A 26,452-nucleotide genomic window follows, 5' to 3' on the forward strand; every position below is an offset into this window, starting at 1 on the left:
TTTGTACCTGAAAAAGAGGAGACAATAAATGGAGGAGAATAGATAAATGGATGTGACAAGATATGAGAAAGGGATGGGATCAGGGAGGTTGAGATGGGGGAGTTGCATGAATAAGACAAACAGTGATTTATGGGCCAACCAGGAGTTGAAGAGTAGTTGAAGCCTTGCTCTGCCCTTAAATTCAATTCAGATCAATTTTATTTATATAGCGCCAAATTACAACAAATGTCATCTCAAGGCCCTTAAAAAATACAACAAGGTGTATCATGGGTGGTCCCCCAGCAATCTATGCCTAAAGCAGCATAACTATAGGATGTTTCATGGTCACCTGAGCCTCCCAAATCCTGAACAATTTAAGTCAACAGTTTAACTTTAACAACAGTATTTATCACCAGCAGTGGATTACCTGAAGGAAAGGGAGCACTGATCATTGTACAACTACAATGTTTCTGCTAGGGTTGATGAAGAACTTGTCGATTGGGTAGCAAATGTGATATTACCTGCCAGATGACTACATATTGTCTGGACTCTCTGTTTAGTATGCTGTCAAATATATTGACTTCATTTAATGATCTATCTTTAGTGGATGCTACCATGTTTGTAAATGAAGTTTTCACTTTCATTTTATCTTCCCTTTATTCTCCCTTGTATTATTTGGGTGTCTTGTTTTGTTACTTTTTACTGTCAACATTGTTCGTGTTACGTTCTCATTCTTGATTTCAGTCACTCAGTCACGTCTCTCCATCTCTCTCTCTCACAAACTCTTTAAACGCACAGGAGCAGCTGCTTGCTGTGTCTTACTCTTTAGTGAATCCCTGTTGGGTGGTGAAAATATAACTGCTACCAAAGCATTTACATAAGCTCAGCACACACACTTAAGCACTCAATACATACATGCAAAGATGCACACCACACTAACGCGCAGTGTTGCACACATGCCCAGCTGGTAATGTTGCCGTGATTAAAAAAGAGAAATAAGAAAGAAGATTGTCAGAAAGACGAGAGGACAACCAGTCCAGTGGGAAAAGAGCAGTTGTGTATCTTTGATTTTGTGTGTGCTTGCTGTCCCAACATCCACATATGTGTGTTCCCACTGTGTGAGAAAGTCAATCCACTGTGATTTCATCTCTCGCCATGACATACAGTCTGGCCTCTGTGGAGCACAAAGTGCATACATACACAAACGCACACTTTGTCCTGCAGAGAGTGTGTGCCTGGGAGAGTCCAGCCAGGTGCGGAGAAGATAATGCCATTTATTTAAAGTTTGATGAGAAGTTATTCCTTTTGGCGCAATTTCTTCTATCCAGTGCACAGATATGTCCAAAATAGTATTTGTTACTAAGTTCAGAAATACGTGTCCATGAAACCTGCCTCAGCATGAGTGTGTGTGTTCTTATGCACACATACAAAACTGTGTAAATGTGCACTTGCTTTGCACTTTGTTCCACACCCCTTGTAATATATTCAGGTATTTAAAAGTGTTTGGTTTGTTTAAAGTTGTGCAGGGGTTTTGGTCTCCTAGAGAGCTCGGATAACCCTAATCCACAACACACATTTTTATCTGTAGTTCATTGCCAGGGCTAAATATTGACTTATCATTAAGTGGAATGAGTGAAACCCTAATAATAATTCACGTTGTCTAAGCACCTTGTGTTGACGCTGCGCTCCCGACGCTATTAACGAATGTATGCAAATCCTGCGTAAATCTGAAGATTAAGGCTGAAGCTTTCTGTGATGCACAAGAGAAAACAAAAGGTGTGAAATAAAATGTTGTCAGGACATACACACCCAAGCAAAAGCACACAGCTTATGGGGAGGAAAGGAATATGAGGATGCGTGTTGCAAAATGTTAACACAAATGTACAGGCATGTCAGATTACACACATAATGACAGGGATTGGTTTTCTGCTGAATGCATGATAATACAATAATGAAGTTTAGCCGCTTAATAGTAAACAAACATTGTAGACCTATGAACTGTGTGGATTCAGGGAGATAGAGAGAGTTAACTGTTGAAGGAAAACAGGATAAGAGCAAGACATCTGTGTGATAAAGAGGACGGATTGAGTGGATCAGCGATAAAAAGAGAAATATAAGAATTGAAAAATCTAACGGGGAGTTTAATCTGTGAGTCGGGTTTGTGCTGGAGTTTATCAATTTGTTTTACGTGTTTTCATAAGAACAGAAGAAAAAAATGCAGATTTAGGCGAGAGGAAAAAAGGTGCAAGAGAACATTGATGATGAATACACAGAACAAAAGACTGCTATAGATGGTATAGGCTGTATAGGCTGATATGGAGGTTGAGGATGCAAATAAGAAAAACGAGTGATCAGAGGAAGATCTGATTAAGTCTGTGGAAAAAGCAGGAGATAACTGCTGGACTTCAGGTCACAAGTGTTTAGGAGTTATCATCACAAAGAGCTGTGTTTGAACAAAGGCCTGATAGAGGATACAGATAAATACCATTGGCTTGCTGGTGAGTAAAGTGAGGGGACTGAAAATTGTGAGTTGTGAAGAGCTGGCTGTCCATACGAAAGGGAAAAGAAGAAGTGAGGTGTCCAAAAGGACAAAAGATGAGTAGAGAGAAGCTATTTTGGAAAAGTGTTGAGCTGTTTATTTGCGCGTCATTGAAGCTGAAGTAAGGCGCTGAGGGAATTGGCCACCAAGACCCCGCTCTGCAACAGCTGCCGCTGCTAAGTGAGTTACATGCCGTCAGACTGCCTTTATGTCACACAATCACATACACGTGCGTTTTCCTGCCACATGGTCCCTGTGATGGATGTGTTGCGGCTATAATGCACTGCAACAACGCAGTATAAAATATGTTCCATTCTCCACTTTTGGCCTTTAAGTCAAATTATTGCTTAAATTAATAACATTTAATGTGCTTAAAGTGTGAATGGTGATTAGAGCGTGAAACAATAAGTTATTTATCATACCATAACTAGCTGGAGCCTCATTACGGGGCTGAGGCTATGATACAAAGCATTGACTTGGTGTTTAATGTCCTCTGTCAAGTAAAATCGCTACCACAGCTGGAGGTAGATGGTGCCACAGATCAGCATGTCATCAATTGTTAGGATAAATTTGCTAAATATCTCATCAAATATAGCTTATTTTCACAATAAACTAATATTGTAATAAATAAACTGGCTCTTCTTACTCTAAATTAGTAAACTTTTATGTTGAAGCCTTTACTGTGCACACATTAGAACACATTTGTTTAGTTAAGCCATTCCATGCTCATTTGTATTTCTAATGTACCATCACAGCAGGAAGCCGCTGAGTCAGTATTACAGTATATCATAACCTTAATCCAATGCCAAAATGCCAAGGCCAAAGCCTGCTAGCAATGATGGATTTAGTTTTGGGTGATATGGGCGGCCACCCAAGACGGCATCACGCAGGGCACAGCATGCGGCACCTACACAGAAGAATTAAGGATGGTGACATTTGTTTTTTGATAGCTTTTTTTGCATGTAACAAAGTCAGTAATATCATGTCACTGTGTAGGTCAATTACACTTTCAGAATGAGCACACTGTAAGGAAGGCAGGTTCCTACCAAGACAGCACAAAATGTAGCTTGGTATTAGACAAAACTGTGAACTAGTTACACTCTAGAATCATCACTCTACTCATTGGGTGGACTCCAAAAACTGGAACTTTAGATCCCGAAGTGAAAAACTTAACTTCATCTTGAGTTCTTTTCAAAGAAAGAAATAACTCAGTTTCCCTGGTAACATCTGAGGGTTTGACCAAGACCCACAACAATCACTGTCATCTCATAAGGTTTTCATTCTTGGAAATGTTGTTCCAGTAAGTATGACACCATAGATATGAAGTGGCAATGAAAGGTATTTCTCTTTCACCCATAACATGGAGCTATTTAGGTCAGGTTTGATGCAGAAGCAGTTTTGCAAGTATAATTGAACAGCAAATAGCTGCAACATCATATGGCTGCAAACAGTAAATATTATTCAACAGTATGTTTAACATACTGGGATGGGGCTGTCTTGGGTGACATGGGACCTCTTCATTAGCCGCATTCGCACTGTAGGAACCTTTGGCAGTTCCTATAACCTTTTAATCCACGGGGACGTTTTTTACCGCATTCGCACATACAGGAACTCGGGACCATTGCCCTCAGTTCCTATAACCATTTTAGCTCTTTCTCCGAGGCTGGGTCTTTTCTGGGTTCTATAGGAACACATCTGACGTAGGTTGGTAGCTACGCCCCATGTCATGCTGTCACGGCTGAAATGTTTACTCATACGACACAGACACAACTGGCGCGTGTTTAATAAGTTAAACTTACACATTGTCTCCTTTGTCTGCGGTGCTCTGCTTTCCTTCCTTCATGAAACGAAGAAGTATCGCCTGCGCTCGATCCTGACTCTCTCTGTGAGCTCTTCCAGCCTCGATGTTAGACGCCCAATGTGATCATCCATGATTAATATCACCATCATGCAGACCATGAACACGTTGGCCTCCCCGCTCTCCATATTAGCTTCTTTGTGGTGTTTTTTTCTTCTCCTTACTTTTCGTGGGTTTTGTCTTGTTTTCTTTTGTTTTCTTTTCTTTTGTTGTTGAATGTGGCGCTAAAGTAACACGTCACTGTCGCAGACGGTTGCATAGCATCAGTCTCGACCTGGTCCCGACTCATGTGCGAATGCAGACTGAAACATTTCCGCTGGGGAAGGACAGTTATCAGAACAAAATTCGAGGAGGACCGTTCTTAAAACGGCTCTGTCCAAATGCGGCTACTGTTGTATGGAGGTCTGGGGAAAACACCTGTCCAGTGGCTGACCAGGGTGGGGGTTCTGATTCTGTGGGGGTGCTGGGGGAGTATGAGGTACCGGAATCACTTTTGCAAGCCAATTCGGTCCCTGTATAACCAAAGCAAGAGCTGTGTCCGCATTCTTGGCATTACGTCGAACTTGTTTACCGTGCGTGTTGGACTCCACCAGGGATGCTCCTAGTCTCTGATCCTGTTTGTGATTTCCGTGGAGAGGAGGGCGACCGGTTTGGGAAGTGCAGGGTCGCATCTTATTTTGTAGATGATACTGCAGTGATTCAGAGTGATGATAGTCAGCTCTTCCAAATCTGAATTTTCATACTGCCTATCTGACCCAAAGTTAAAGTAATTTGAAGACTTCTTAATAAATCGCCACTGTTTCAATTCAACAGGTCATGAATACATATCTCCTTAATCTTAAGTTTGCATGTTCTCTCTGTGCATGCATGGGTACTTTCTGGGTACTTCAACTTCCTTTCACAGTCTAAACCATGTATGTTTGGTTAATTGGTCATTCTAGATTGGTCCTAGGAGTGAGTGTGAGGGTTTATGGTTGTTTGTCTTGTTTATCGCTGTGTCCATGGAGCACTGATGGTGAGAACCCTGATTGCAATAACATTTTGAAGGATGTCTGCCAGTTCCCATCTTCAGCTGGGATAAGTGATCAGCATAACCAGATAGGTTCATCTGGTGTTATCAGATGTTTACTTCATTTCTCAATCTTCATGTCTTATTTCTTCTGTAGAGAAGCTGCTGCTAGTTGTGTTTCATTCGAATGTCCATGACCGAAGCTTCCTTAAGCACATTAAAATTAATTACATTTTCAGTTTTGGTTGTAAAGAATTAAAAAATGCAGGCAAGGGTACCCAGTGGGTTACTGGGGATAGGAGTGAATCTCAATGTCTAGTTAATGAATCTAGATTTTGTTTAATCGCCAGTCATTGTTCTGTTATTGCTTGTTATGCTCAACGCCCTTTTTGGGGTCACTTGGATTCATGTCTGAATTTTTTTTTCTAGACATATACAACTTCTACTGGCATTTTTTCATACAATTCTCAATTTTCAATAATGCTTACAATGTTGTAACTATTTAACGCCTCCAGATTTTTATATATTCTCTAAGCCAAACATTATTAATTAGTCATTTTTACATCACATCTTCGGCCACTTCAGAAGTTTTAAGTCTTTCTTTTAAAGTAACACATTTTTCTTCTTTAAAGGAAGTGCTGGAGAATGTTATGAAAATATCTTTTAAATTTCATATTCAGCTTTAAAACATTTATAGGTGAACAGAGCGATAGCATGTATTTTAAATGTCACCTTGCTGCTGAAGGTGATGCAGACGCAGACAGACGTCAGCTGTCACTGTCACAAATGGCAGCTCTCAGAAAAACACGCTTCTTCCTCACTTGCACTCTGTCGATAGTGTAGCCTGAGTATTACTGCTGAGCCGTGAATACAGGAGAGAAAAAGAGATATGCAGGAAAGGATAAAGAGAAGAGGCTATGTGGATGTATATAAGAATGATAGGAGAATATGCGCAATGATATTCGACGCAGCCTAAATAGTGTTGCTGTACAGATCAGATAGATAGAAGAGAGAAGGAGAAGGTAGTTTGGCAAAAATAGAGGACTAACGGCACAGCGTAGCATCAACTGCAGATTTTTACATGGTACTACTGAGAGAGGAAACACACAAGACGTCAGACGTAATTCTTTTTTCACATTTAAGTATTGATAAACAGATGACATGGATACTCTTTTTAAAAGAGACAAATTACAAATTTATCATTCAAGAAAAGCATTTAGTTAATATGGTGATAGGAGGAGTCCTGCTCAAGCTCGAGAGTGATGGAGAAATTAAGTACATTTGCAAGCGGAGCCGTGTATCTGAAATTCGAAAGTAAACAGCTGTTCAAAATGTAAGCATAAATGCAGTTTGACAGACCTGATAAAATACTTTGGGGATACACTCTTAAATAATTTTGGTAATACCTGCAGCAAAGTTGTAGCAAAAATGCTTCTTGGTACAGTAAAATCAGTAATATCTTTTCACATGAAAATGTACCCAAAACAATACCATGATGGATATTCTCTTGTCTTTAGGTTTTGTCTGCTGTGGTCAGGAGTATATAAACTCTTCAACCTCTCTCTGCTGTGTGGACAAAGAAGGATATCCGACAATACACCCTGCTGGCAATGCCACAGTGATGCTGCAATGCTGTGGGTCCGTGGTCATACACCGTGAAGAGGAGTGCTGCAATGGGATTGGCTTTGACCCCCAACGTCTTGTGTGTGCTGACCGACCCACACAAGGCCTCTATATTCCCGTGGGTTCCTTTGTTTATCAAAGTGCATCTTAATTTTATATATAAATGATATGTATATATATGATTCTCAAACATAAGCTTTAATCTGTGAGAGTGTGGGTGTTTTGTTATTGAATTGAATTGAATTTGAATTAACTCAATTGAATGGAACTAAAATGAATTTAATGATTAATCTCAAAATTGTAATTATTTTTGCAGCTTAAAGAATTAAAACAGTTATAAGTTATTAGCCATTAGTCAATGTTAAAAAGAAAGAAATTGTGCAAAGTTATTGCTAAGGACAAGAATTTCTACTTGTACTGTTCTTTGTTGCAGCAGAGCTGAAGAAGCCTGTGACTGAACACACTTTGTTATTTGATCAGTGTGTTATGTAGACAGTGTGCAGCATTGACCATCATGTTGTGCAGCTTTTGCAACGTTTTCCTTTGCATAATCAGGTCCAGGGACTCCAAAGCAGTCCCCAGCACAGAAACGGCCTTCTTTAATTCACTTTCTTTGAGTCGATGACTCTGATGCTGCTGCCCCAGCAGACGGCTGTAAAGCAGACTGATCTCTCCACTACAGACTTATAGTAGATATGCAGCCTCTTGGTGAATACATTTAAGGACCTAAGTTTCTTCAAAAAGAAGAGTCTGCTCTGTCCCTTCTTGGAGACAAACTCTGTGTTCAGGTTTCTGTAGACTCTACCACCTCCTCCTCTTCTTCTCCCTAGATAGAAATGTTATATTCGCCCAATCGCTTATTCCTGCCAGCCCCAGGACAATAATCAAACTGTCGTGGATCTTGAAAGATGTTCATTTGCTTACAAGCTACAATGAAAGTCTCTCCAGGACTTTTGTGTTGTGGGATGTTAGGGCAACTGATACAACACCCCTTCAGAGTTTCTTGAGCTTTCTGAGACCATCTTCTAAAACTCCTCTTGATCACAAGTTTCCACTGAACAGAGTTGAGAAGGGGAACCATTATGTGATATGATTTTTCTAAATGGAGGACAGGCTTCAAAGCTTACATTTCAAACTTTTTCTTTTAATTTTCTCTGGTGGAGCAGTTGAAAAATGTTGGAAAGTTGGAAGTGTAGTAGAGAGGGAGGCACATCACATCACACATCACAGGCAGCACAGGGTAAGATATACAATGCTAGAATAACACCAGTGAACTCTTTGTAGGTAATGTGGATGGAAACTCCCAGCTAACAGTTCAATTTCCCGAGCGCAGTTCTTCTTCTTCACAGTGACATGTTCAAGATTAGATTATCAATTATTACCGAAGAACTGCAATATCTCTGCCACTGCTTTTGCCATTGCTTCTGATGTCTCTGATGAGAGCTCCAGACTCATCCATTTTATTTGCTAGCGATCTTACATTCCCCACGAGAATATTATTTTATTAAACTGACATTATTTTGTTAAAGATAAAAGGCAATCATAATCTATTTTACATATGTATACAGAATTGTGACACTCACAGCTGCGCTCTGGTACATCTTAATTCTACAGTGGTCATTGATTTGCTTTACAACTTAACCAAACTCAACTTCTTTCTCAGCTGAATTACCTGTACATAACTCAGTAGGTACATGTCTATGCATGTGGACCACTCCACCAATCCGGCTTTTTAGTGGACACACAGAAGCCCTTCCTCACTAAAAGATGCAAGACCATTTGCTGGGAATTTGCCAACAGGCACCTGAATCACTCCCAGACTATGTGAAATTCAATCCTCTGAAGAAAAAGTGATTGAACTATTTGGCCACAAATGACAAGAATGTGCGGAGTAAATGTTACCCTGAGCATCACCTCATTAATACGCCCCCCACAGTCAAACAACATGGAAATGGCAGAATCATTTGGTGGGGATGTTTTTCTATGACAAGGGCAGAGAGAAAGAAAAATAGAAAAATGCTGAAGAATTTAGAGCAATCCTGAGTGAGAACATTTTACAGAGTGCTCAGGCTAGGTGAAAGGCTTACATTTCAATGACCTGAAGCATGAGCTGAAGTGTTTTCATGAAAGATATGTGAAACTTGTGGAGAGTAGACCTTATCAGCAGAGTCAAAGAATGAAAGATGCTCCCAAAAGAAAAAAATTGCCAAGCTTGAAGAATCATTCCCAAGAAGACTTGAGGCTGTTACTGCTGCCAAGGGTGCTTTCATGGAGAATTGAGTAGTATTTGGATACTAATGTGAGGTGTCAGGCTTTCATTTTTTATTGTTTTTACAAAATAATGATTCAACCTGTGTTGAGTGTAATTAGTTGACTGATAAAACAAAGTAAAAGAATCCTTATTAAAATGAGGGTCTCAAAATGCGGACAAGGAAATCTGAAGCTCAGTTTTTTAATCCATCTAATTTAAATCAGTCTTTTGTCAGTTATGTCAATTTATGTCACCTTTAACAAATATTGTTTTTGTTCATGGGCTCTAGAATTGACTTTGCCTTACCAGCAGCACCACTGCTCCCTTGTCAGAGCAGAGAAAAACGGAAATTCCTGCTCTTTTTCACAGACCAACGAAAATAAGTGGCAAAATTTAGCAGATCATATACATCTGTACATATATATCATTTTTGTCAATTGTCATTTATAGATGTTTGATACAAAATAAAATTTGATGTGACTTTTAGCCGGTCATGCAAAAACCGACCTGGTGCACTGAAAGATATAGAAACGGAGGTTAAAAAAAGCCAAGCAACTTAGATATTCTTTGTAAACATCCGTTAAATTGATGGCATGTTGACTGAAAGGACAGAGCAGATTGTCGTCAGCAGCTCAGTAGACATTTGGGGTTGGATAGAATTCTCCCCATACTTTCTCTGTCAAACTCGGTCTCATTGTCACATCGGGAGTTGGAGATCAGGCCATCCTCCATTTATCAACTGGGGTCATGTGGCGTTTGTGTGTTCCTAAATCAGCATGAGATGGCACGAGCGTGCACACATACACTCATACACACATACACATACACATACATGGACAAAGGGTAGGAACTCTCATTAGCACTAATGATGTCATTAGGACCCATATAAGGCCCACACATGCATACACATCTAATAATTGTGTAATTACACTCATTGTGTATATATGTTAAAGAAAGAAAAAGATGCAAAAGCGTATTACATAAAACTTATAACAGAATATTGTCATAAACTAATAGTTTCTTTATTTGTATGCTCTGCTGTTTAATGCTCTAATGCTAACTAACTCTTATGTCTTCCCTCCTCCTCTCTTTGATTTTCTCTATCTCTGTCCTCCTGTCATCTGTGCGTGTGCAGCACCAGTGTTTGCAGGGTGCTGTGTGTCCCGTAGCTGCAGCAGCAACAGCTTACTGTGGCTCCTGTGACCTTGATCCATCTCTGACAGCCTGCACATGGGTCCTGACTGCACACACGCACCCTGACACACAATTCACAGCGCACTCACCATTCATCAGCACCACGCAGGAAGACCTCACTATGGGCCTGTCAACAAATACAAACAGAAGTAATAACACTTACAAAATGGTTGACACATACAGTAACACACACTCTGAGTCAGCGCAGTCCGAGGGAAGTCTGTGCCCATCACACGAAGAGGCAGTGTTCAGCGGAGATGCCAGCGTTTACACCTACACAGGTAATATATAAATATGTATGTATCTTTTTAACACTGTCTTTAAAAAGAACTGAAAAATACTTTTCCAGAATGTGTGCCAGGTTTTTTTTTTTTAACTTTGACTCTTCCAGCTACTGTCAGCTGTGCAGGGATTGTCTTCTGTCTACTCTAACGTGTTTTACCCCTCATTCAAAGCATTTGTATTGGTTTACTGTCTTTAAAACAAATTCTGAGCGTTTCAATTTTCTCTAAATATCACTTTGTAGTTTATGTCTACAATATCTGTTCAGCTCTTTACTCTACTCTGCATTGAACACAGATGTATTCAGACTTCAGTACTGTTGATAATTAGGTGCAGCTAATTCACTGACAAAGCAGGAGCACTTTCTTTCTGTAATATGACTTGATAAGCTGCAAGCGTGAAGAGGAACCTGCTTACCACTCATTAAGTTGTTGAAAATATTTGGCCTAAGAGAATAAAATATTAAGAATAAAGAGCATTTGTCTGACCCACTTAGTCAGACAAACTCTCATTTCCTTACAGATGTCAAAATTGTTCAACTCAAGACTATTTTAATTTCTCTGTTTTTCATTGTTCAGCACCATGGACAATTCACAAGAGTCAGTCCATTATTAACACATTAATGTTTGTGAGTGTTTTTTTCATAAAAATGATTAGGAAAACATTTTGAACTCACCTAAAAGCTATCAATCAATAGCAGTCTTCCTGAATGTTTCACCAAGTGTTTCTCAATACTTGAGAAACGTGCAGTGGCCTGAAAATCTTTTCTTTAAAATTTGGAGTTTTGAGCCTCCTTGTATATTTTCATGCTATTCCAATTAATGACGGGACCAGTGAAAACAAAGGTGGAAATATAAACTGTGAAATTTTTTACAAAGTTACAAAGGCCATGGTACATGGTACCTGGAGATCAAAGAATGAAGGTTTGCGAGACGTTTTGGAGCAGTGGGCCATCCTTAGTCTTCCTGCTTTTACTCTCAAGTTTTCATTGTCAGTATTGATGATTATTATTATAATCGTTTGATGTCAGTCGCAATTTTTAAAATCCCAGTGTCCATATTCAATTATCATTAATCTAATGTTTGCATTAGAACTTTGTTGGAAGTTTAAGATGCTCTCTTCAGTCCTTCGAAACACTGAACAACTAATGTAGTGTAACCATCTGTGAGACATGAGGCTCAATGAAAACAGTAGCCTGCAGAGGTCTGCCTTTCAATGTGTCCCTGTTACAATCAATGGAGTTTGCACTCAGACACATACTCTTACACACGCACACACACTTCCGCGCGCACACACGCACCAGGACAGCTGTTGCAGTGTATATTAATAGCTGTAACAAGCTAACTCTCTCTGTGCCGTACACTTGTGTGTCATTAAAACTCAGAGATGGGCGTTTAGATGCCATTTCAACATTCTCAACTATTTATCAGCCCAAAGGGAGTATGTGCACGTGTGTGTGTTTGTGGGAGTGTGTGTCGTCAATTTCAGTCTGCACACATTATTTATCTGGGTAGTTTGTCTATCTAATCAAGACTAATTGTGGGTGTGAGTGTTAACGAGGATGGCTGGTTGTGTGCTCATAATTACAGATATTTTGTCTAACATTCAGTTAGTAACTGTTTCAGTGTCCCCTTTATAGGGAATGTAGTTCGATGTATATGCTTCAATTGCTTTCTGTATGTGGTATGGGGCGGTTAGGATAAGAGTTCCTAGGCTATGCTGTGACACCATCTGGGCAGAGGCACATAAAGCTGTCGCCACCCACCATACACCAGATGTTTCCAACGCGCACATTCACACACAGTATCATGGTATACTACTATGAGGGAAAAAACAAAGGCAGATCACTCCCAGATAGCTTCCCATCTACAGCGAGTGCTGTAGAATATATACTATATACTGCTTCGTTAACACACAACTTGTATTCATGATCATGTATAATAGTTTATAATCAAACTCAAAGTTTTTAGAAACTGTTTGTGCAAACATAACCATTGTTTTGTTTACATCTGTGTGCCACTGTGTTTTGCTGCTAAAGTTATGGCAGTTGTAAAGTTAAGAGCCCCAGACTGGCAATTACACCATGTCCATTTACAGCAGCAGTCCCTTTACACTCTTAAAAGTAATGCACATATATGTGCAGCAGTGCATTTATATGTATATATATGCTCCTGTAGCTACACCTCATCACCAGAGGGATTGTAACCACCTGTGTGTCGAAAGGCTTCAGTCATGGCATCACGTTTACAATTTTCTATCAGTGGTGTTGCATGTATTTGGCATCTCTTACTATTCACAATATAACTCCCTATGCAGTTTTATATAATAGAGCTTTTATTATTAGTTTAAGTTAACACATTAGTGTCATGATTGATGCATAATGAGCATGTTGTAGAAAAGGAAAAAAAGTTTAAGTCAAAAATCCATTGTGATTAATTTGCATCATACTGCAAGTTTCTTGATTTTACTTTCAGGAATACGTATCTTGTGAAATCACTGTCCTGCAGCCCATTACTTCCCTTTATATAATTAATAAAATTTCCCTTCAGGCAATTAATAAAGTATTATTAGCCTCTTTCACACATGGGTTGCACCTTATCGATGCAAAAAGAAAAGACATTTTTGTTAACCTGCTGCTGTTTCCCTTCATAATTCACACATACCAAACAGAGGCGGGTCAGCCCTGCATCGTTGTGTCTTTACACATTGCCAGCTTGATGTGTTTCAGCACACACAAAGCAGGATTGTTTCATCTCTGTTATCATCTCTCTGTTACGCCAGCTCAGAGGCGTATCATGTGAGAATCAACTTCGACCCCACATGATACGATGCGCAATGAAGGTATATCAGTCCCAGCTTGAAAAGGCAAATGTGAAAGACGCTATTGAACTTCAATTCATTTAAATTAATTGAACTGGACTTCCACTGTTAGATTCCACTTAACAAAAAGCTTTTATATTTGATCTATTATTTAACTGAGTGAAAAAGGTTGGAGATTAACTTGTTTTTCTTCTTTGGTCTTCCTCCTGTCCTTGCTTTGTTGTAGACTCTGACCTCAAGCCCTTCACTACATATGAGTATAGAGTGAGGGGCTGGAACAGCTTTGGTCGGGGCTCCAGCAATGTCACAAAAGTGACGACCAGTGAAGACGAACCATGGGGAGTGGCCGCACCGCGCTGGAGTCGCCGAGGTGAACGAGATGACATCATCCAGTTGCAATGGCAAGCTCCTGCCAGACCTAATGGTTTGTAGGCATGTTTGTGTGCAACTACTTTCTGGGAGTTATAGAAATAATGGCCATAATCTAGTAATAAAATATCTTTTCTCCAGGTTTGGTTAGTTTAATTAACTCCATGTGGTGCGAAATCAAGTATTCTGAAAAGGCTAACAATGTCTTTGCTATTTTGCAAGGTGTGATCACCCACTATGTCATACTGCGGGATGGACATGAGCGTTACCGTGGAGATGAATACAGTTTCACTGATGTTGGTGGGATCAGACCTTTTCAAGAATATAGTTACCAGCTGAGGGCTTGTAATCGGGCTGGTTGTACTGACAGTACAAAGGTAAGACTGCATGTGCATTCGGTGTAAGTAAGCATGTTTGCTTAAAACTAGAAAACGCTGAATTATTGTGGTAGTCTAACCAAAACCAGACTTTTAAAATGCATGTAAACGTGTTAGTCTGACTGAAATTATACAAAACTGGGACTCTCAAAACCAGGCTCACACACCCAAACACAACTCCATTGAGTTAGGCTCAACTAGACGTAATTTGGGCAATCTACACATGCTCGAAATTTCCATCTTTTTGTAAAAAAACAGTAAAGCGTAAGTGTATATTAATGCAGCCGAATTCCCAACAAAGCTGCTTTTGTTCACATATTTTTATTTTTTTTTGTCATATGGCTTAACACATCAGAAACCGTGATTAAAAATCAGCCCATTAAGACAACTCTGCTCTAATTAAAATCTTGATTTTATAACTGCATCATCTAGCATAATTACAGTTTAAGTAACTTAAGGACAACAACTCTGTATGAATTCAACTATATTTACGTGATGATCTCCTACAGACAAAGTTAGAAGCGGCATTATGTCTTAACGTTTTTCTTACACAGTCCACAACTTTGCAGTTCATCTTTCAGCTCGATTTCCCTTCCATGCTTGTGTATTGGGACAAGAACAGCAATCCAGTTCAATGGCCTTACAGACTTGCAGGCTGGTCTTGCTCACAAATTTATAAACCTTGAAATATCCTCAGCAGGTAGTGTGTGGTACTGATAAGCAACACTTGTAATGCCTCATTAGTTACTTTGTACTAAACAGTAAAACACTACTGGCTGCTTCTACAAGCAGCAAGAGAAATACTCTTTTATTGGCTCATACTATGTGCTTCTGGATTGTCTCTGTTTTGTCAACCTTCCATGTAAAGCAGTCTCTCTTTCACACACTAACACTTCTCTCAAACACTTTCCAGTGCCTTACACTGTTGTACCACCCCATTTCATAACGTCATTATTCCACCATGTGATTATCTTATGCCCCCTTTAAAGATGGCCTTGGCTTCACTGAACTAAGCACCACTTTACTCTATAGTCTCACTCACTCCTTTAATTGGGCTAGAAGACATTAAGAAAAAGAAAAGGAAGAAAACAGTTAGTCGGTTGGTATGTCTGTGTTACGTCCTAATGAGGCCCCATACCGGACACCTGTAAAAGTGGGGGCCGCATTGCAGTCCCCGAAGTGATTCTCAGTGATTTGATTTTTTTTTTTAAGTTAAAACTTCATTTTAAAAACTTTAAAATTAATTAAAAATTTAATTTTAAAAGCTCAACTGGTTCAGCGGGCACCCCACACTTTTTTTAACAACCAATCTGTTGAATCATATTTTACAAATTCTAAACCTGTCTGACCTCTATTGTTTAGAAATTACAGTGAGATGTTTCCACACTCTGAACTCTGTGCAGTTCGTCTGAGGGAACAAGCTGTTATTAAGCCTCGTTTCCGCTCTCCCACAGTATGCAGGGCTCTGGATTTGCTGAGCCGACGCGATGTGTGTGATAGCAGCCATAATACCTTCACATAGAACTTAGTCCCCCTGCTATCTCGCTGGCTGTAGCTGAGCTGATATCACCACAACAATTAATTTCTCCGGCTTAGTGGTGATGAAAGCTCACGTTGAAAAGTGTATTTCTTGCTTTTCAAAAGCTAATTTAACATCTCATTATTTTGATGAGTGCGTTCCTCCGTAAAGAGGAAGCCTATAGTTGTGTTGCCGGAAGTATGGATAGAGCAGAGAGGGTGAGATGAGAAGACAGTTGGTCAAACTGGTAGTGAAGGCTTGATACGTTGATGGATTAATATACACAATAAATGAACGTTGTAGAGAATAATGACATGGATGAAATGGAACAGCAAAGATTAATGGGGTGAGAACTGTTTGGAAATATGATGCTCTGTGTTGGTTTTCCTATCAAGGAGCAGAGTGGTCAGAGCAGCGCAAAGACGTAGCACAACTAGGTAAACCTTAGTAAGGTGCCCGACCGAGCCCCATGGGCACAGACCCGACCACCAGGCGCTTGCTGCCGGGCCCCACCCCTTGGCCTGGCTCCAGGGGGAGGCCCAGTGACCTGCGTCCGGGCGAAGGAAAACGTTGTCCAATAGTATTTATCATCATAGGGGGTTTTACATTTTCTACCTTTTTGATAATGTTGTGTTCTTGATAGGGTGTGAAAATATGCTGACATTACTTTTCACTACAAAAAGAGTATTCTGTCATTTCAGTTGGACTTTAGAAGTGAAAGTTGTTTTTCTGTTTTTTTTGCCATCACATTCTTTAATAATCTAATGCCCGTCTACAGTGAAACTTACAAATTCTGATGACAACAGATGCTATTGACTGTTGATTTGTGGATAGACCTTCTGTTGTGTTTTTCTCTTTCAAATGACCATCATGGTGGACTTATTATGGTAGCTTTACCTGTCAGAGTTTGCACTTGACCGCAGTTTTGTATATTTCTTGACCATTGTTGTGGTCTTTGGCTTTGCGTGTTTTAATTGTACACTGATGGTATCAAGAAAAGAAAATCTATGCTTTGAAAAAATGCGTAGATTCAGTTGGGTTCAGCGGTTGTTCTCATCTTCTCCTTTGAGCTCTTTTTCTTTTTCAGCATCACTATAATTTCAGTAAAAGTGACTGTTGTTCAAACATTCTGGCCTTCCGTTCAGATGTTTTACAGTGTGTTAAAAATTCTTAAAAATTGAGCCTTTGGATCGCCCTAGTATGAAATTTTGTTCATTTAAGTGAGAATGGTGTGCACATGCACCCTCACACCACAATCTCCGAACACAAATTTGCTCTTCATGTTCTCTCTGTCCACATCTCTGTCTCAAACACACATACATACGTTCACGCAAGCGTGCACACACACTCCGGCAGAGTGTGGAAAAGGAGTGAGTTGGATTAGTTTGTACACCACTGAAAATTGGCCAAACAGTCCCAATTATGGGATAACTTGAACTAACCTAATACACCACTGCAATTACCTGGCATCAGCTCCCTCTCTCTCTCTCACACACACACACACCTGCGCACACGCTCGCAGACACTGACAAAAAAACATAGGCGCATACAAGTGCACACCTGCTGTGACAACAGAAGGTGCTGATCTAATGCGGTTGGTCACTTAGAGCGGGAGGAAGAGCGATTGGTCCTCCTCTGTCTGCCAATCCTTTTGCCCTGTTCTCTCTGCCATTTGTCTCCTGTCATTCGCCTGATCTTAACGTCACAGTTCCCAGTTTCGCCCAACAGTTATCGCTTCACTTTCTTAACCCCTTTTATCTTTAACTCCACTGTAGAATCACCAATTTTGCTTTTACAACAACTGCCCTCGAGTCTGCCTTATTTGTATTTCTCACAATCGGATTTTCCTTTGGATCCGTGAGTTTCATAGTTTTGTACACCGAAATGTGTTTAATGAATCGTGTATTTTATTGGCACGATTGCCTGAAGTTACGTAGAGTTTTAACGTACATTTCATATTATGTCTACCCTCTCAAAGACTGCAAGTTTAGTAAATCAGTCTTTTGTAAATCATTCACAAACAAACCTTAGATTTACCACATCAGACGATTAAAATGAGGATACTTTTTTTTATTTTTAAGTTTCTAATGCCTAAAAAAGGTTTAAAGCTGCCGTCGGCAACTTTTTTTTAGTAATATTAGCTTGAACTGTCATGGGATTCTGGAAGTAGAATATTAAATAGGCTGTTTAGGAAAAATCCCGAATTCTGTAGCTCCCTCTGAAGCCTGTTATCGTGCCTGCAAAAATCGAGCGCTCCCGGCTGTTTTCAACCAATCACGTTAGGTTTATTATTTATCTATTATCTGAGCAGAACAGTCACCAACCACGTCTTCCATGCTGAGCGTGAGTCTGCCCCCAGCTTGTGTGCGCGCACACTGGTGTGAACTCACGTGCACAACCTCGTCCACAGCGGGGGAGGGACCTGAAAGTTGTATCAGTTCGAATTTTCCGACTTTAGACTCGGAATTTTGAAAACCTGCCGACGGCAGCTTTAAGGTTTATTGGTAAAACGTCAATCTGCAACCGTATTATTGTATTGATGAACTATTTGTTTAAAATATTTTAGAACAATACTTCAATATGGCCATAAAAACAAACCGTGTATTTTCATACAGAATGTCAGTATACGGTATATATTATGTTATATTAAACTAAATATTTACGCATTCTACCTACTATCAACCATTGTGTTGAAATATGTTTGCTTCTCCCGTATCACTCCTCTCCTGTACAGTGAATTTATGCTAAAGCTGTTCCTGTTTTCCCTTTTTTTTTCATAACCAGAGAAGCAGAGTTTGAGTGCCTGGCACAACTTCTTCTTCTTACAAGAGCATTGGGAGAAGAAAATAAGACGGGATTAAAAAAAAAAGATTGGGAGCACTTGTGAATATGTCTAACAACCTGTTATATGGGCTCACAGTGAGAAAGAAGTGGTTCTCTGAGCTATAAGTGTTGGAGTGACGGAGGATCAGGATCCTCTGACACTCAAGTTTTTTTTTCTTGTGTTGCAGGCATTAAATCCAAGATGAGCATATTTAATAGGATAAATAAATAAATTGAAAGTGGTTCTGCTTTTACTAACATTTCAAACAGTATCCCAACCTTTTCTTAAAAAAGAAGGTCGTGAACAGATGAATTAGTTATCACAAGTTTATACTCACTTCACTACAACTCGCTTCAGTCAGAAGTTAAAGGATTCACCACTCCAAAGTTATGCGACCTTTAAGTTAAGTTCAGTGTATTTGGGGTGCACTTACATAGAGCAGGTACTTATATTAATTTTCTACATATTTACATGAAATCTTTTGATTTGAGTTTTTTTTTTTTTTCTTTATCTGGACCTCCCCTGAATCTTCCTTCATCTGTTTCCTCTGGACTACTTGTCTGTGTTTGCGTGCATATACCTGCGTGTACCTATGTGTGTTTATCTGTGTGCGTCTGCTTTTGTGTCTCCTTAGTTGTTGTAGCAGTGCTCTAATTGCATAGCACCGTGTGGGACAGCTGGTGGAAATGCTAGTGACAGTCTATTAAGGCAGGATATCCCTGTTGCCATTAGCAGCAGATTGCCCTGTGATTCTGTGGTCTCCACATGCACCCAGCATTCACAGGAGCCCAAAGAAACTATACTTAGAATTTGCAATAAGATGGTATGTCTTATCAATGTACTAGGACGCAGTGCTTTTTTTGGTTAAACTTCTTAGAAAGATTTAGATCCCCAGAAAATGTCCTCCTTGGTTGTAAGCAAGGTCTTAAATATCTTTTTTATTTATGACGTTGGGATCATTTTAATTATGTTCATGAACGATTATAGCTGAAATCCATCCGTTTTCTGCGCCTTTTACATTCTGTAAAATTCTTTAAATCTGCTCAATTTGATATTATTTTGTGCGTGTTCCCTTTTTTTGTTTGTGTTTGTATGTCTGTGGTGTGTTTAGGTGGTGGCGGTGACAGTCCAGGGAGTCCCAGAGGACGTGCAGCCTCCGGTGATAACAGCTGAGAGCCCTTCTTCCCTGCACCTGAGCTGGTCTGAACCTTCTCGTCAAAATGGAATCATACAGCGGTACCACTTAAACCAGACCGGTGTCGGGACCATATTCACCCACACTGGTGGACCCAGAAATTATACTGTGGCAGGTAAGATATGTGTATCATTCTGTCACTCGACTCACTTTTTCTCCTTGTTCTCTCAATTTTTTTTTCCTGTTTTGCTTTGTCTCTTGTTCTGTTGATTCTTTACATTTTCTTTTTCGTTATTATAATATCTGTCCTTCATTTTCTCTTCTTTCCCTTCTCCTGGTTCCTCTATTTCTCTTCCCTAGTGCTGTAATTTGTTTTCTCTTCTCTGCTCTTGTTGATTCGCTTCCTCCTACCAATTTCCTTTCACTACTCCTCCCATCTCTCTCTCCAAAGTTTTTATTTTTTGTAAATGAACTTGTAGATCTCTTCTAATGCAATGTTTCCCTGGTCCTCAAGGCACACAGCCCAGCATGTTTTCCATGTGTCCTTGCTCGAACACACTTGATTCAGATAAATGGGTCAGCCTTTCAGCTCTTTAAGCTCTGCAGAGGGCTGATGAAGACCCATTCATTTGAATCAGGTGTGCTAAAGTAGGGAAACATGGAAAACATGCAGGGTCATGTGCCTTGAGGAGCAGGGTTGGGAAACTTTGCTCTAATGACTGAGTTTACACCTGATTCCCACCAAAGATTTTCTGACTGAAACTCGTACCCATATACACTCATAGAGGAACCAAAGACAAAGAGTAAGCCCCTCAAACACAGCAGAGACACACAAGATCAGGATCACATTATCAACAAACAGTTTCAGACCGTTTAAGACCCAGTTGTTTAAAGAAATACTCAAAAGCAGATGCACAATAGATATGTTAGCTTATTTTATTATTCTATATCTACACACGGATATTGTTGTGTAAACGCTGGGTGATTTGTAAGTTGTTTTTTTTCTGAGGTGGAGCAGTGTGCTGGCCTTCTTCCATCAGTCACACAGAAACACACACTTACATTTATTTAGGCAGACAAAAATGTCTACATTTAGAACTGTGAACCAAAAGTTAATTTTCTGCTTTAAAACAGAAAGCACTGGAGACAACAGGAAAGTTCCAGCAGAATACTATCACCATCAACATATTTGCCTCTTTGGGACAAGAATAGGTCAGTGTATAAATGGTAAATGTCCCAAAGACCAAAAAAGATTACCCTTTTTTTTTTTCTTTTTTTTTTTTTGATTTTAAGAATCAGTCGATGACATCGTTTGAAGCTGAAATTCAGTGGCATTTTCCCCTCACAGCTCTCTACACTGCTGTATCTTGGATTCAAACCAGCTTTGCCTGTAGCCAAAAGTCTATTCCCATGGTGCCTGTGGTTGGCTGGTATGGTCAGGAGTTGCGTGCATGTATGTTTGTTCGTTTAGACACGAGGCAAAGTAAACAATGCCAAATAGAGTCAGTAATGTGTTGTAATACTGTACCAGCCCCAAGTGCCAGTGTAAGCAACCAGCATGTGTGTGTGAAATTCCCCCGTCCCCTAGTGAGACTCAGGAAAACCATGTGTATTCAGCCAAAACCACTGCTGGGGCAGCCTCTCTCCCCCTTTATCTCCTCCTCTCTTTTTATCTGTCTGCTTTGCAGCTCTCTTTGTCACAGCACTTCCATGTCTGAGGAATTTATTTCAATGAATTGCAATAGAGGGTTTTTATAGCAGGAACCCTAATGCTTAATGTTTCACAGTCGCAAGTGATCAGATATAGATGAACTTAAACGTGGTTACACGTGAATTCACAAAGGCCTTTATTGCTCTCAATATTACTGTTGCAGTTTCCCTTTTTTGCATCTGTATTAACTGTAAAAACAGATTTTTTTTTTATTTCTTTGCTTTGTGTTTTTATTTAAAGTTGTGCCCTTTGTCGGGATACATAAATAAATAGCATATATATATCATTTTATTTTCAGTTTACAGTTCAAATTTAAAGGAAGGAAGAGAGAAAGGAAGGAAGGAAGGAAGGAAGGGAGGGAGGAAAATGAATCGTTCACAGAAAGATAGATTTCAAAATGTAGCATAGAAGAAACAGTAGAAAAAGTGGAACAGATAAAAAGATGGATGGATAAATCTAAGTGTTTTCAGTGAAATATGAACAGAAATAATTGCCACGCTATTCCCTCATCCTTAATGTTTAATATGCTATTATTCATCTTCTCTGTGGTTCTCTGTCAGAGACAGGCGCTCAGAGAGCTCTCAGCCATACATTCATTTAAACCACAGAATGTGGAATAGTTGGCTTTTTTTTTTTTCAGATAGAAAACTGTCAATTTTACATTTCTCATTCTTGTATTGTTGAATTGTATTTCATTTGACCAACATTTGTCCGGCCAAAGATGCCAAAAGCTGCACTTTATAAAACGGGTAAATTGGTCGAATGAGCTCCAGAATGAGAGGTTGCTCCAACTGTGACAAGAAAGCAGGAAAGTAAGAACAGTAAAATGTTGAATATCTGATCTTTTTATGGTGGTTATGCTCTAAGAGGGGAAAAAAAGGGGGAAAAAACTAAAAAGTTTGGACAGATTTTGTTGTTATTCGAAACACACCGTATAAATATGTAATTTCCTCAGTATGTTGTGAAAGTTCTGAAAGAGTTGTGCTTCGTTCTGCACTGATACATTTCTTTGTTATCCTTAAATTATTGTTAAATGCCAGAAATACTATTGCAGCTTCAGACTGGTTTGCTGTGTTTTAATGAAAATTGCCTTTGTGTTGCCAGAGCCTAAAAATACAAAAACAAATTCCCAACCCTTTCCTGTTTAGCAGTTCTTTCCCTTAAGAAACAGACTCTTACTAATAGCTTTGGTTTTTTTTGCAGTTTTGAAAAGTGACACTTCATAGAAAGAATTAAGCACTACTGTAAAAAGACACCCCATGTGAATCAATATTAAGTATTGCTACCATTAGCTCACAATGAATTATTGCCTGCAATTATATAGATTATGGCATTAATCATGTGTTTAATTGGTCTTTTGTAGGCTCGTTATTAATTTAGAACAGCAGGGAATAGAGTATGTTCTTTTATTTATTCATGCCTCTCCCTCATAGCCCACACTCTGACTGGAACATGCTAAAGGTAGAGGCATGTAGACATGAGAAAAGAAGAGGAGACCAAAACCTGTCTCTCGTGTAGTAACCCTGAATCTACCCTTCATCAGAAGTTTCATTGCTAGGTTGGGTAGAAAGAATCTTCCATCCACCTAGTTAAGAGCCTATGTAACCTTCTCAGGAGTTCAGCTTCTTACTTAATGAGCAAGTTATAATTACAGTTACATCAGAATATAGTTACAGCTATAGCAGACCTTACAAATGTATGGAGCTCAGTGGGGAAGCTGGCAATAAAGAAAAATGTGCTCTGAAATACCATCGATCCACATGTTATCCAGGTGAGACAATCCTGCTGGAACTCTCCAGTTTAGGCTGCTCACCTCCTCTTTATAAAGGAAAGGAAACAAATAAACATTGTTCCGCCTTTTAACATTAAAGCCTAAAAATGTTTAGGTCGTCCTTGTGCTGCCAGAACAAGTCTAAGCATATCTTTTTGTACCTTTTGAGTTGTGGAATGCAGCCTCAGTTGATGCAGCTTGTCGTATTCCTTGAGCTATTCCCAAACAGTGTTCCCATAGTGTGTAGTGTTTGCTCTGTGGCAGGGTGCATTGTCTTGCTTGAGCTTAGCCTGTTTTTTGGGTTTAGACAAAGTATGACAAAGACGTACAAATGAAGTTGTTTAGATTCTGCCAAGGGGACACATTTCTCTCTCAACTTTCTGGCCTTGTGTTCAACACAAAGATATGTCTGTGCGCAAACTAAAAAGGCATCAACTGTTCTGTTTGAATGGTATGTGCATGCTATACAGATGTGTAGCACAGTGAATCTGACCTGCGTGTAATATGTTTGGTCGCTTTACGGGACATATCTGTGAGTGCACATTTGTGTAGGTGTGTGCGTGTGTGAACCTGATCTCATTGTTCCTTCCCAGACAGTCTCTGCATTAGGAAACCACAGACAGGAAGTCAAACTCTTAATTATTTAGGAGGTTTTATCAAAGCTCTCTCCTCTTTCTCCTCCCTCTTTTCCCTATTTTCTTGCTTCTTCTTGATCATCATCTTTCTTCTCATTCTCAGCTTAATAAAATGCAAAATTTTGTCTACCACTTGATTTTTTTTCTGTTTTGCACTGTATCATCAGCCCTTTCTTCCTTCTGCCCGTGTGTGTTCTTTTTCCTGTTTGTCTTTCTCAGCTGTCTTTATGTTTTTGTTTTCAACTTTTTCCTCCCCCTCTGTTGCACCTGACAGTCTCTCCATCCCTCTCTGTATCAGCTGGCTGGCATGATATCGCAGCTCGTGCCCATCACCCCGTCGTATTCTCTAATGCAAACAGAGAATGGCGACTTTTCAATATAATGACATTGCAAATCATCTATTTTACCTGCAATATACCAGCATATAAGAACTCCACAGCAACAGCCTCACAGCCCCGCCCCTCATTTGCTCTCTTTGCCATACATAGCCTCTCTCTTTGACATTTTACTTGAATGTAGGCACCAACAAGTCCCTCTGCCTCAGTTTTTCTCCACGTCTTACACAAATACACACCGATATCCTCTGTGTCCAGCTCTCACAATGACAGTTACAACCTTGTCTCACTTCATATCAGTGAGCCATTCAACACCCTCTCCCTGTTTTTTACTTCTCTGTGATCACTGGTAAAATGACTGAAACTTCCTCTGTCTTTCTGTTATCAAGTGCGTAAGCACAAAACTGTATACACAGTTACATATAAACGCAGGCGTGCACAGTGACACTATATTGTGTTGTTTTTATAGCAGACCAACACTGCCCTCTTCAGGCTGAGTGTTAAAGGTAATTGGAAGCCCCGTAAGGGACCTCAAAGATATTCGTTTTGATTTATCTGCATATTCACATCTATTACAAAAAAAGTAGAGGTTTGCTTGTTTTGGTTTATTCAAACTGGCACGAGCAGTAGGAGAATCAGATAATATTTCAGGGAGCAATTTATAAAGCAGCTTCTACAAACAAGTTCTCTGGTGAGTCCACTCTGCTTTCTGACTTCTGTGCAGGCTGTAATTAATTTGCAATACATCAAACATTTTGATTATTTTGTTTATGCAAGCGGATCTCATTTAACTGTGTAATTTTGTTTCTCTCTGAAGCCATCTCCACTGGTCTTCAATGCAACATTGAGTTGCATTACTCGTGGGGGTTTTTTTGTCTTTTTTTTTTTAAATATCAAAGCACAGTTGCCTGACAAATTTGTGGCCTCATTTTGACTCTAAAGGGACACCGTTTCAGCCGGTGTGTGGGGAAATATGGTGAAGGGTTTCTGCAACAAATAACATCACTTGCACTGTAGATATCATTTACTGTGGTAGAGTGCGCACACGGATATAAACACGCTTAGTTGCACAGTTAAATAGCAAAACAGAGCCTTAGGCTGAAACCGTAGTATTTTCGTATGGCTGGCAGATTTCTTTTATTTAACCCAAACAAGGGGCAACATTGTGAGAACATTTGCACACACATAAACGCACACACGCACAGACACATTGATCAGAGGCTGGGTTAAGCGTGGCAGGCTGCAAGGCATGTTAAGCAGGCTAAGCAGGAGAAAGAGACGTGAGGAAGATGTTGTGAAGTGTTCCGCTATGCATTAGACTGTGTCAGTGCGTGTGTGTGTGTCTATGTCAGGTGGGCATTGCCATACATACCTGCAGCGAAGACCACGGCAGGGTTTGCCATCACAAATTCCAAATATTCGAGTCTGATCATTTTGATGATTAAATGTATTGAAAATATCTTTCATTAAAACGTGAATATCCTGATACTAAAATACAGAGTGTCTAAGATTCAATTAAATCCCGTTACAAGTTCCACATATATCGTCGCTTTGATATTGAACAAAAAAAAAAGAGATCCAATGATAAAATACATTTTAGCCTTAAAGTGTTTTTGAGTAATAATGAATTAGATAATAAAACAAAAAATTATAAAGGAAGTATTAATTACCTGCATTTGTGAGAAATCATTTATAGAATCAAGCATTTAATGCTTCACCTAAAACTGTGTAGAATAAGTCAGAAATATAGAATTCAACACAATATATTATGCAGTCATCCTTTTGAAATAATGCCATTGCAGTTCTTTCGTTTTTCCTGGGAATCTGATTTGCAAGCTTTTTTATGCTGTCAGTTAAGTGAATGGCCATAAAATACCCAGTCAACCCTCATGGCACCAGTATGGATTTGCATTCATTGTCATTTATCCACCCCACATCAAAAACCAGACTAGAAATATATATTTCAAGGAAAAAGAGGTTTCCAATACCAATGATAAAAAAAAAAATTTAAAAAGAGAGAGAAAAATTGCCTACTTATTTCTTTAGCAATTTCCAGTATTTGAATATTATCATAAAAGCTGGTGTTCTGTGGTTGCACTTAAAGGACCACTCAGTCGCTGTGTGATGTCTTTTAGTCGGAAAAGCGGGTGCCTATAAATAAATCATGTCTGGACACTGTTGCCTAAACGCATACAGAGGTATCATAATTATCATAGATCAA

General features: G+C 39.5%; 1 protein-coding gene across 1 annotated transcript in view; it reads left to right on the top strand.

Annotated features, from left to right (window-relative positions):
- The window catches only part of ush2a (Usher syndrome 2A (autosomal recessive, mild)), a 222,274-nt gene that overhangs the window by 156,345 nt on the left and 39,477 nt on the right, over window positions 1-26,452 (top strand). Inside the window, exons 62-66 of the mRNA XM_075463126.1 lie at window positions 6,903-7,126; window positions 10,395-10,734; window positions 13,782-13,979; window positions 14,147-14,301; window positions 19,756-19,954. Of these exons, the coding sequence (XP_075319241.1) occupies window positions 6,903-7,126; window positions 10,395-10,734; window positions 13,782-13,979; window positions 14,147-14,301; window positions 19,756-19,954 (1,116 nt within the window). The remainder of the gene's footprint in view (window positions 1-6,902; window positions 7,127-10,394; window positions 10,735-13,781; window positions 13,980-14,146; window positions 14,302-19,755; window positions 19,955-26,452) is intronic.

This window comes from Odontesthes bonariensis, chromosome 1 (assembly GCF_027942865.1).
Source record: "Odontesthes bonariensis isolate fOdoBon6 chromosome 1, fOdoBon6.hap1, whole genome shotgun sequence".
NCBI lineage: Eukaryota > Metazoa > Chordata > Actinopteri > Atheriniformes > Atherinopsidae > Odontesthes > Odontesthes bonariensis.